Here is a 12341-nt window from a genome sequence, read left to right on the forward strand (position 1 = left end):
AATCCTCACTTTTGATCTTAAATTCTATTGTCTACTCTTAGTTAGTAAAATTTCTTAACTTTAACGAGTAAGCATTTTTTCCAAAGTGATTAGTGATGTCAAGTACATAGCTTGAGAAACATTGTTTTTCAGTAGTGGACACAGCATGTTCTTAAAACCAATTCCTCCTAAAATATCCCAGGCTAGGCATCTCATGCTTCATAAACAGCACGTATTTCCTACCTCAGTTTATACCTGTCAGGATGCAGCTGCTTGAACTAAGGGACACAGGACAAAGCCTTTGCCAAACCCAAAGCTTGAATTCATCTCTCTAATGTGCTTGACAATATTTTACTTGAAAATGTTAAAGTTGTTTGTTGACTGCAAAAATTTTATCTCAATTCCCATCCAAGAACATGTTCATTTGTATTAAACAAATGAGGTTAATTAATTGCTTTCCACAAAACAGGCTACAGTAAAAAAAAATTATTTGCTTTCCTGATGAACAAGGCTTTGTCTTGCTCACATATCAGAATCTATCACAGATCTTATCACACATTAGAAAGTCGATCTAGGTGTTGTATCAAACAGCAAAGGTAAGATGAAACTGGGAAACACAGGTCCCTTGAGGAGAGGCCCCCAAGCCCCCCAAATGCTCTATGGTGCCATATGTCAGACGCGGGGAGCCAGAGAATAAAAATAGGGTGTCTATTTCATGTGCTACATAGAATCATAAAGTGGGATGGGGGTCATTTCTGTGTACACATAAGAGAAACTCACGTCCAGGGAAGAACATGACACCATTGTCTAAAAACATGAAGGAAGGCTCCAGCTCCAGAAGCATCTACTTGAAAAACAGCTCCATAATCTGACCAAAGTATTCACCAAGAGTAGGACCTTTCTTCGACCTACCAGAGAAAGTACAGTGCACAAACCTGCTAAACAGTCGAGCAGCCTGATTGTTTTATCTTTGATCCAGGGGAAAGAATTCTTTGTGTCAATTAAAAGTATGTAGTCAATCATTCTGAAATGTTTTGTTAGAGAGATTGCCATAAATCACATAACTCATAATGAGTGTTCATCATACAAGCCCACAACACAAGATCTCCACTGCCTTATTACAGGTATTTCCCTTATCTGTGCAAAGCACAGATTTAAAAGGCAAAAATACATTTCCTTTTACAAGACTCTTCCCTCAATGACAAAAGCTGCAGAAGGCTGTTCTCCAGGTTTTGGTGTGCAGTCAGCTCTGAAATGCTCTGCTAAGCAGGAGTTGTTTACAGGAAAGGTCAAGAGGGCCTAATTAACTTGTCATTGTGCATGGACCTTCTTCCTCCATGAAGTGAGTTTCCATAACAGCTACCTGCAAAGTGGTAACATGGATCATTCTCTAACGCTGTGTTCACTGGAATCACTTTAGTGGCTTTTGCCGCGACAAGTCAGTTATTCTCTATAACCAGTGACTGTGTTTTAAGGCAAACACAAGCGCTTTACAGCACCAGGAAATGCAGAGCTGGTGGTAAGGCAAGGAGGTGGTTTGTATAGCTCCTAGATACACACACTGCTGATGTGCTATGAACACATAGATAGACATGGCAGCTATATGCAGGTCACAGTCAGTTCTGCTTGCCAGGCCTGAAGAGATACTGGCGAGCACACAAGGAGCCTCCAGGTACGACCTAGACAAACACTAGAAGCAGCCAGGAAAGAGATCAATAGGTTGTCTCATCTGGAGGATGGAGCTTCTAACAAATGCATCCTAGTGCTAAGCTGAAGTGGATGCTAACATTAGATTTGGACCCACAAAAGCCTGGCTCAGAGCTAAGAACATTACAAATGGATTTAAGGCATTACACCTAATTTAAGACTGAGACAACATCACAAATAGTAACACTTGCAGAAATTCCCAAGCCAGCACAAAGTTGTACTGAAAATGCCATCTTCTCATCACAATGTTGCACCCAGGCTTCTGAGCTCTCCTAAGACATAGAGCTCACAGGTGATATCTTGTTAACTTATCTCTTTCTCTCCCAGGTTTGAAGGTGAAAGAGGGCTAACTCAGCTATCCCCTTCTAGGACTTGCACTGATACCTTTGCATAAGCAGTAGTACATCTGTATTTATTTCTGCATTCAAGCTGATGTATCTGCATGATCCTAGCACAGAGTTACAGTCCGATATCTCTTCATGAAGCCAGCTCAGCTTGTTCTGAGCTATTTCTGTCATTTATAATAAGATATTACATTGTGTCTGGCAGATCTGCTCCACTGCAATAGTGCACCCTCTTAAACACATCTTTCTGTTTGCCTTATTATGTACGTTAAGAACAGAAGGGAGCATATAACAAGCTGAACTAAACTACAGTATTTGTGTTACTTGGTGAAAGAACTGGCTAACATAAATCTGAGGACTTTGATCTATTGTCCAACAAAGCCAATGATACCATTGTAAAGTCTCTTGATAACAACTGGATTAAAAGAGAGAAGATAAAGATAAATTTCAGAGTATCTTTGGATAAGGATAAAGCAAAAGGACACAAACAAATCCCGAAGTCCTAGGAGTCATGAAGTCACACCAAAAACTGTCTGGTGAGCTTCAGTGCATAAAATTAATAGAGAAAAAAACATGAAAAATTACAATAATTCATTTTTTCTTGTTATATTTTTAACCCATTGCACCGATTATAACATGCTGTCAAAAACCTCATCAATTATCCATTGCTAAAAAGTGGGCTCTAACATTCTGCAAGCGGTATTAATTGGTCTCAGTAGCACATAATGAGTTTAAAAGCTCCTACCTGTGTGCCCCCGGGGATGGTGGCTAGAGGCGGACAACAATTTACAGCAGACCATTAACACATAGACCAGAAAGAGCCAGTCAGATAGAAGCATTGATTTGGCACACAATCTCATCCTGGAGGCAGAAAAGGAAGCAGTTGAGTGAAAGAACAACGCGAGAAGGGAATAACATAAAAATGACATGGGGAAGAAAAAGCTGAAAAGATGCTGAAGAATAAATAATATGGCTTATTACAAGGCAACACCAACAAAACCATATTCATGGTTTGGATGGGATTAATTTTTTATTAAGCATGTTCTATAATTAGAAGCAATGCAATGGCTATCACACATCTTATTACTCACGAACAAGTGTATAGTAACACACTGAGTGCAATACATTTCTATGAATCTGAGATAAGGGGTTGGGATTTTCATTTAAGATACATCCACAAAAATTTAAATACATATATTTCTAGGTTGTGCTATTGTTTTTAAACTGCACCTGCCTCAAAATCACAGAAACATCACAGAAAAATGTCCTTTTTACTGAATACATCTTAGGACATGTTTGCTAACACTACCAACTCCCATGTAGCCGTGCACATGCATTGCCTGGATCTCCCAACCACACGTCTGCTAGCTTTCCTGGAAATAGATAAGTCGGCTGAGGTTTAAACTCTCATGAAACCAGCACCCCAGTCAAATACACAAAGGACTCACTGCTCTTCCAGGAAGTTAGAAACTGCATTTCAGAAACTGCATTTGAGAAAACAGTTGTTCTAAAGAAGGCGGATGTCGTTAGTGGTATTCATGTTAGTGTTGGAACCAAGGCCACAAATCTTCAGTAATTTTGCTGTGAATATCTAGAATTAAATTCCTCAATTGCTTATGTTATGCCATTCATCATACAGAAAGGTAATCTAATCATTTTCTTAAACTCAGTTACCATGATATATTACTCATGTGATAAGTAAATGGGCATTATGCAGTTGAACCCTTAGATACAATGTTCCACACTTTCAGCAAATGCTGCAAGCAGGAATACATCAAATTAATTAAAGGCAATTTATAGATTTGCATAAATTGAACTAAATACTGCTTTCATAGCAGTGACATTAGTCTGCAGTTAATCAACGTGCTGGGATTTGAACAAGTTTATCATAAGCATGTTTATTTGCACCAAAAAGTCCTTTGGGAACTTCTTTTCCCTACAGGTTCCAGTTCTGATTCTTCCAAGTATTTTCTAAACAATTTGTTTATCTGTATATCTTTAAAATACCTGAGACTATTTAGCTAATCCAATGTTCAACTGACTGACAGATTTTACAAAAAAAGAAACACTACTCATGCCTTAGACAACTTTACTGTCAAAGCCATGTGAAGCACCTCATCCCATTTTAAACTTGATAATGACACCAAAACAGATCCCACGTTTTCTCATTTAAAAATGCTTGCATAAATTTCCCCTTTGCATATCATAAAACAAATTTGATCTCTGATTGTGTATAAATGGGAATGTTGATAGAGCCCAAACAAATCACAAATGCATTATTAATATCAAAAGTTAAGAGCCCAAAAGTGCCTGTTGTACACAAATACATTTTAGCAAAAAAAAAAAAAAACCCAAACTATTTTACACATGAGAAAAAAATACCTTGGTGAAAAACCAAGCACCTTGGCAGTCCTTGGTAGACTTGACTCCAGCCTACAAACTTCTTTAAAAATCTACACAAATATTACTAAAAAAACTTCACTCTGTCTACAGACTTAGGAAGGGGAAAAAATTACATGTAAAGAAGGCACATTTTAAGGACTGATTTGGCAAAAAATGTACCTTTCCTTGTGTGAAGAAGGTGCTTTGTTTTGAGCCCAATACGCGTCCACCCTGAATGCAAACGAACCAGTACATGAAGAAACAAACTGAGGCTCTTTTGCAGCTGTTTGTAGGAGTTTTCTACAAGTACGAATCAAGCCCCAAAGATAAAGACATCACTGGTCCTCACCTACCCTACAAGTATCCTCTTACAGAGCACTCCAAGGCTAATTCAGAGCAGCTACACTTCAGCTAATAAGCATGGACCTAATTCACCTCTCGTACCCAGCTGAACCACATAATGCTACTGCAGCTAATGGGATTGAGCCACGGTGAAACCAGCATAAATGTTGTTATTGCTGCTGATCCAATGTTAGTCTAAGGAAACTGCCCAGTAAGCTCTAAAATCAACCTACAATTTCAGATTTTAGTCACCCAAATCTTTCCCATGTAACTAAACTTCATTTTCTTGATGAGAGAGCTGAATTTAACCTTCATTTTCTTGCTCTGTCCATGAGAAGCACGTGGCTTACACGTCACACACCAGTTACTGCTAAATAGGAAGTCATGATCCAGTCACCTTGCAATACAATCATTCTGTTGCTCTAAAATGAAGACAGGGACCTTCTTTCAGGTTTCCTGAGGTGTGAGTGAAAGCAAGGTTTAAACGTTGGAATTAAATACCACAGATCAGATATTTTGAGCATGTCCTTTCTGGTGTGAGTTGAGGAATGGGACAGGTATTTAGTCCCAAATCATGCATCACATGCTCAACAGCTGCTGTTTCAGGATGTGAATGAACCCAGGTGTTCCTACTATTCCCAGTGCAGGAACAAAGCTGGTCTCAGTGCAAATGTTTGTGTGCTGACTCCATCTCAAAACCTTTCCCAGATTATGAGCTTGCCTCTTTTGAAGTCATGGCCCTGATGTTGGACAAAGAATGCAAAACCAGGCCTGATCAGGTTAATAGGGTAACCTTTCCCCTTTGTCAGTAGATTCATGCCCAGGAATAAGTGCATCGCTACAACACATCAGATTAGTTACAGCCACACTGAAAGGCTGTTAAAAGCATCCAGTGCCATTAATTTGCAGACTTCAGCCTGCTTTGCAGGTAGACAGGACACAAGTCTTCAGCTCACTCATATAAAGAAATACAAGAGAATCTTTAAAAGGCAGTAAAATATTAAGTTGGGCAGACAGATGCAGCAAAGGGTGCTGAGCCCTCCAGCATTAGTGGGCTGCTGCTTTCAGAAATGTCAAGCCCTCATTCTCTGTTGGATTCAAGTGGATATTGTTGCTAACCAGAACAGCAAATCTTCAGTGTCATTTAAAAGATAAAAAGTGGTCTTACCTTGGGGACTTTGCAAGAATTTTGTTCCAGTCAAACACAATTATTTCAGTGTGTTTTTCATAGTTATTCCAGATTCCCATTTGCAGCAGCAAATAAGCCTTTCTGCATTTCAGAATTTTTCCTTCACTTTGGGGACCTAGAAAGAAAGCCATATTACATTGCAATTAGTGTCTGGAATGGTGCTGTGGAATAGATCTTCGATACGAAAATCATTGTTTCACAGTGCCATCTACAGTGCAATCCAAGGCAAAAAGCAGCAGTCATATTGCTCTTTTCACTTGCCTCCAAGAACACAGAGAAACTGTGATAAGGCAGCTCTGAAATATCACTGCATTAACTAAAGGCAGAGTTCACGATACTAGAAAATACAAGCATAATGTGCACAGCTCGCTGCATCCTTATAACCATGTGCCCTCTCACCACTCAACTGCTGTGAAAGCTGTAAGGCCTATGACACCCCCATAGTGCACACAGAATTCCATGTGATTCCTTGTAACCTCCAAGAGTTTGAACTAGAGATTATTAAAGATGGGGAAAACTTTCATTGTCTTCAAAAAGATTTGGCCAAAGCTCTTGGGGTCTGGCTGCCCCAGGAGCAGAATCACACGCACAGGACTGGGTCTGTGTGATCAATGCGTTTATAGCACCCTTTGACACTTTTGTCTCTACTTGCTTTCAGCATCACATCTCATACCCAGTCTACCTATACCCAGAAGCAACACTGTGAAATCACTACATGGAGACACTTTTGCAGCAGTACTGACACACGTTCCACAGAATAATGAGCTCAAAGACTCCATTTCACAGACATTCAAGTCTCTTTGCTTTTATTGTTTATATTTGTTCTCTCACTTCTATCCCTGAGCTCAGCTTGACCTTCTGCTACTGAAAACACGACACAGTGCAATTTGTGAGCATAATAATAATGTGGTCTTTAGGTACAGAGCGAGCACAATAACCTTTTCTCATCTTCTCCCACCACTCTTTTCATTTCACTCTTCCTTTGATCAATTAGAGATTTGCTTTTAAGAAACACAAAATTACACTATAGCATTGGGGGGGGTGCGCAGCATCTCTGGAGTCATAAAAGCATGAAGACAGACACCTTTCAAAAGCTTAGGACAGGAAAAACCCCAGCTCAATACACTCAGCTCCTTTCTATTCAGAATGCCATGAGAAAATAGAGTAAATGCTGGAATTAAAGAGGTATCAGGCCAGCAATCTATAATTAATCACATTTTACTCTGTCGTCGCTTTCCAATGTGGATAGTTTCAGAGCAAACCAAAATTGCAACGCAGCAGTTCTAATACAAACAAAACATGGCCAAAGAGATGTCTTAAGACAAAGCACTACTATCCTGTATTAATCTTTTCTTCCACAAATACATATCAAATAAAAAAATCCTACCTCAAAATGCTTATTGAGAAAAACAAACAAGCAAGCTTTTCAATATAGTATTGTATGACTGAAATGCTTATGCGGTACCTTTTTACCCATTTCATAATAGGACAGATAGATAAATATATTCTTACAGTGCTCTTGTAGAAATCAATATTGCAATATACTAACTCAGGTTTTAGTGCTTATCTGTTCCATAATTTTTATTAGAAAGGGGAAAAAAAATACTGTGTAGTCCATCTAGAGGTAAATACAAACTTCAGTGTAACCTGTTCTGTAAACACACATTAAACACACATTAAACACTGGTAAAAGACAAGGAAGTATTGATTATTCGAACTCATCCCAATTAAATGGATACAGCAAAAGCAGCAGATGATACAGCCACCAGCATATCTTGGGGTTTTCTGATGCCTTCCAGGCAGCAATATTCTTAAGAAAATAGCATTGTTTGGGGGGAGCATAAGGCAAACTCCTACAGCACAATCTTAAGTCTGAGATTCGGCTGGTTTATGTCGATAAGGGAGGCAGACCAGAACAGAAGCAAGAGGCTCACCTGGTTAATAATGGTAAAAGGAATCCAGGCTTCTCATGGCAAAACCATATGTTGTGTGTATTTTGTGATCGGTGGTTTTAATGCTGGTCCCTGACTTGTTTCAGGGCACAGCACTACTTTGGAAAGCAGAGCTGTTTATTTACAGGCTGCACAAACAAGAAAATCACTCCTGACCTTCTGTGCCAACAGCTCTGCTGGGGCCGCGTGGCCTGCGAGGGCAGCTGCTCCCAGGAGCGGGCACCAGCCCTCCTGGCCACCTGCGAGCAAAAGGAGCACTACTTTAAACAAAATAAAATTTGCATTGCCTCCCAGAAGGCACTGAGACATCTGACAACAACTAGAATTTTGTGGATGAAGCCCTCAACTTCAGCACAGCAGGTTTAATTTACACAAGAGGGGTTGGAAGAAAGGTTATGCATGAAAAGGAATGTTATGAAAAAAGGGGTCGTTTTTATACAATGAGCTCTACTCAGGAGGCAACTGAACCCCTACATTCACCTCTAGCAAAGCTATAAAAAGAAAAGCAGGAACAAGGAATTAGAGGGGAAGGGCTCCACTCAGCTTTTACACTGGACTGGCCATAAACAACTCCTGCTTTACATGTTAGTCAGGCGAGTCCAGAGAAGAGCAACGAAGCTGGTGAAAGGGCTGGAGAACAGGCCTTATGAGGAACAGCTGAGAGAGCTGGGGGTGTTTAGCCTGGAGAAGAGGAGGCTGAGGGGAGACCTCATTGCTCTCTGCAACTACCTGAAAGGAGGTTGTAGAGAGGAGGGAGCTGGCCTCTTCTCCCAAGTGACAGGGGACAGGACAAGGGGGAATGGCCTCAAGCTCCGCCAGGGGAGGTTCAGGCTGGACATTAGGAAAAAAATTTTTCAAGGAGAGGGTCATTGAGCACTGGAACAGGCTGCCCAGGGAGGTGGTTGAGTCACCTTCCCTAGAGGTGTTTAAGGCACGGGTGGACGAGGTGCTAAGGGACATGGTTTAGTGTTTGATAGGAATGGTTGGACTCGATGATCTGGTGGGTCTCTTCCAACCTGGTGATTCTATGATTCTATGAATTGCAATGGTCGGATCTGCTGCACCTCAGTTCCAGCACAGCCTGTCTCTGTGCCTCTGTACACTGGTAAAATGAGTATAAATAGCTTTTCTCTGCACCACAGAAGTGTTTCAAGAACAGAAACAATAAAGGTCTAAAGTTATTCAGAAATTGTGTGAGCAGTGTGTAATTCCTTTGATAGATGGAATAAGACAGCATTTTAAATTAGGTACTTTTCCTACCAATATTTACATGTTGTAAAATAATTCTTACGGCTACTTTCTGTGAAGAATAAATTACTAAACCATTTCATGCCATCTTTTATAATAAGCTATTAAATAATTTAGAAAACCTCCATCCATTAAATATTTAAAAGGCCTTAATTTCTCCACTCTCAATAATTCCTCGGTTAAAATAAATATGTAACATCCCTAAGAAGACTCCTCTTTTTGTAAAGCAACCGATATGAGAGAAGGCAGTACGTACACCAAGGACTTCGCAAGGCAATTGGACAGCCTGAAATTTTAATCCCACCATCAGCCCTATTAAACTCCTACATCCCAGTGAGTGAAGAAATAAGAGAAAACAGAGCAATAGGTGCAATTCCTTAGGAATTAAAAAAAAATAAAAAATAAAAAGATTTAAAAATTTTTAAAAAAATTAAACAAATAAAAACTATCCAGTCTGGTCTTTACATGTTTTTAAAAATCGATGCTATTTGAGGGGAAATAAAAGAAAAAAATCAAGATAAGAGCTGTTTGAGGGGAAATAAAGAAATAAAAATCAAGATAAAGGCTATTTGAGGGGAAATAAATAGATAAAAATCAAGATAAAAGCTATTTGAGGGGAAATAAAGGGACAAAATCCAGATAAGAGCAAGAGCGGAACCTGCTTGGCCAGTTGTACCTGTTAAAACCACCTAAGAAACTCATTTCAGGGCTCCAGGGCTACGAAGATATCCAGCAGCAGCCCCCCAAGAGCCCGTTCGCCCCGCCGGCTGCGGGGTTCGCTGCCCCCTGGCGGCCGCGCGGCGCCGCTGCAGCTCGGCGGCGGTTCTAAAACACTTGGAGCTTTCATCATCGTCCGGAAAGAAACCTTCTTAAATCCCATCCCTGCATCCTGCCCGGCCCCGCGCCTTGTGCCCCGCCAGAGCCCTCCCAGCCCTTAGGGAGCTCCCCTCCAGTTTGAATGAATGAACTGTCCACTGTGAATTTTTTTTTCCTAATGTCCAGCCTGAACCTCCCCTGGTGGAGCTTGAGGCCATTCCCTCTTGTCCTGTCCCCTGTCACTTGGGAGAAGAGGCCAGCTCCCTCCTCTCCACAACCTCCTTTCAGGTAGTTGCAGAGAGCAATGAGGTCTCCCCTCAGCCTCCTCTTCTCCAGGCTAAACACCCCCAGCTCTCTCAGCCGTTCCTCATAAGGCCTGTTCTCCAGCCCCTTCACCAGCTTCATCACTCGAAGCTTGATCTGAAGACTCCGAGTGGCAGTAAATTAGAATCATAGAATGGTTTGGGTTGGAAGGAACCTTAAAGCTCATCCAGTTCCACCCCCCTGCCCTGGGCAGGGGCATCTCACTGGATCAGGCCGCTTGAAGCAACCTGGCCTTGAACACCTCCAGGGATGGGGCAGCCACAGTTTCCCTGGGCAACCCAGGCCACTGCCTCACCACCCTCACGGTGAAGAAATTATTCCTTATGTCTAGTCTAAATCAGCGAGCTGGGCTCTACTGGAAAGCCCTTTTCATTTGGACTCATTTGGGGTGAGAGTTTGTGGCCGCCAAGCTTCGTCCAGTGGAGCTCAGGTCATACAGAAGCAGTAATAATATAGAATCATAGAATAACCAGGTTGGAAGAGACCCACCAGATCATCAAGTCCAACCATTCCTATCAAACACTAACCCATGCCCCTTAACGCCTCGTCCACCCGTGCCTTAAACACCTCCAGGGAAGGTGACTCAACCACCTCCCTGGGCAGCCTGTGCCAGTGCCCAATGACCCTTTCTGTGAAGAATTTTTTCCTAATGTCCAGCCTAAATCTCCCCTGGCGGAGCTTGAGGCCATTCCCTCTTGTCCTGTCCCACGTCACTTGGGAGAAGAGGCCAGCACCCTCCTCTCTACAACCTCCTTTCAGGTAGTTATAGAGAGCAACAGTGCACAGAATCCAAAAACTTCTTCAAGCAAGGTACTGAAGGAGAGAACTAAAGGACTGCCAGAATGTCTGAAGTTCACACAGTGTAAGGAGGAGTTTGAAATCAAAGCCATTTCCTCCTCTGCTGAGACAGAACCAGTTAGATGTCTGCTCAGAATCTGATGCAGGGCTGGCTACAAGGGCAAGGACCCCTCCAGGAAAGGGAACAGTAGCTTCTTCGTACACACAAACACCAGTGTGTATTCTGGGCACCTGTGGTCACCTGAATTCACAACTTTCAAGTTTATTTATGTGGCAAGAAGAAATAACCTTGCAAATGAAGCAAACATGTTATCCTGGCACAAATAACTGATTGCTTACAGTCCAAAAGTATACTCTCTGTATATGAGACAACCATCTAAACGGAATCACATGTAGAAACTCAATTTTTAGGGCAACTTTTTAGAATCTGCTCTCTCAACTCAAAGTGAATACTCCTATTTCCTCCAGGAAAAAGCCCGTCAAGACAAACAGGATTGCTCAGAGAGTCAAGTACACCTATTCCAGCTATAAAGTAGAGGCAGCATAGACTCTTCTCTCCATACAGCATTATTTATTATTAATCACCATCCCACAAAGAAACTTTCTGCCAAAGTAAACTCCTGAACAGGTAAGTATTGCCATCAAGGTTTCATTTTTAAGGTTGCACAGACTTCCCAACTTGGACAGCCAACACAGGATATCTCTTCATTACAGCTCAGCATTTCAACTCTTTTGAGTACATTTCTCAGTGAGAATTTTTCATTGTGGTTATCCAGGTTTTTTTCAGCCTCTCACTACAGCTCAAACTCTTCCCCACCCCCTGATGCACAGCCTGCTTAAGAGATGGGTGGACTTGTAGGCACTTTGTTCAAGGAAGTACAGGAACTGCTTCAGCTCTGGTTCAAAGAGGAGGCAGGGCAGAGACAGTGCCCCACTCCATTCCCAAATGACCTTCCAGAAGCAGAGTAGTACTCACATAAAGGAGGCAACACTGCAAAAAAATATGGAAAGAAATGTCTTTGAAGGAAATCTCTTCAGCAGGATGTTTCAGAGAAGGCAAATATGCGTTTTCCCCTACTGCAAAATCTGCCTGCCAGGTAGCAAATCAGTAAAGTTGTTGCACAGATTATCTCGAGCAGTGAGACACTGTTTTCTATACCCTGAATTGATGGAGGAATTTCATTTTTCCCCTGGAGGGAAAAGATAATTAACCCAGTAGCTAAAGAGCAGGTCATACACCTTTCTTCCCACTCCAGGTGA

At 41.5% G+C, this 12341-nt stretch overlaps 1 protein-coding gene across 3 annotated transcripts in view; it reads right to left on the reverse strand.

The window, feature by feature from the left end:
• TAFA4 (TAFA chemokine like family member 4) overlaps nt 1-12341 on the reverse strand; it is a 70871-nt gene that overhangs the window by 40863 nt on the left and 17667 nt on the right. For all 3 annotated transcript variants that reach the window (XM_069865945.1, XM_069865946.1, XM_069865947.1), the window contains exons 2-3: nt 5923-6058; nt 2776-2891 (exon numbers count right to left, since the gene is read on the reverse strand). In XM_069865945.1, the coding sequence (XP_069722046.1) occupies nt 2776-2891; nt 5923-6058 (252 nt within the window). The remainder of the gene's footprint in view (nt 1-2775; nt 2892-5922; nt 6059-12341) is intronic.

This window comes from Phaenicophaeus curvirostris, chromosome 11 (genome assembly GCF_032191515.1).
Source record: "Phaenicophaeus curvirostris isolate KB17595 chromosome 11, BPBGC_Pcur_1.0, whole genome shotgun sequence".
NCBI lineage: Eukaryota > Metazoa > Chordata > Aves > Cuculiformes > Cuculidae > Phaenicophaeus > Phaenicophaeus curvirostris.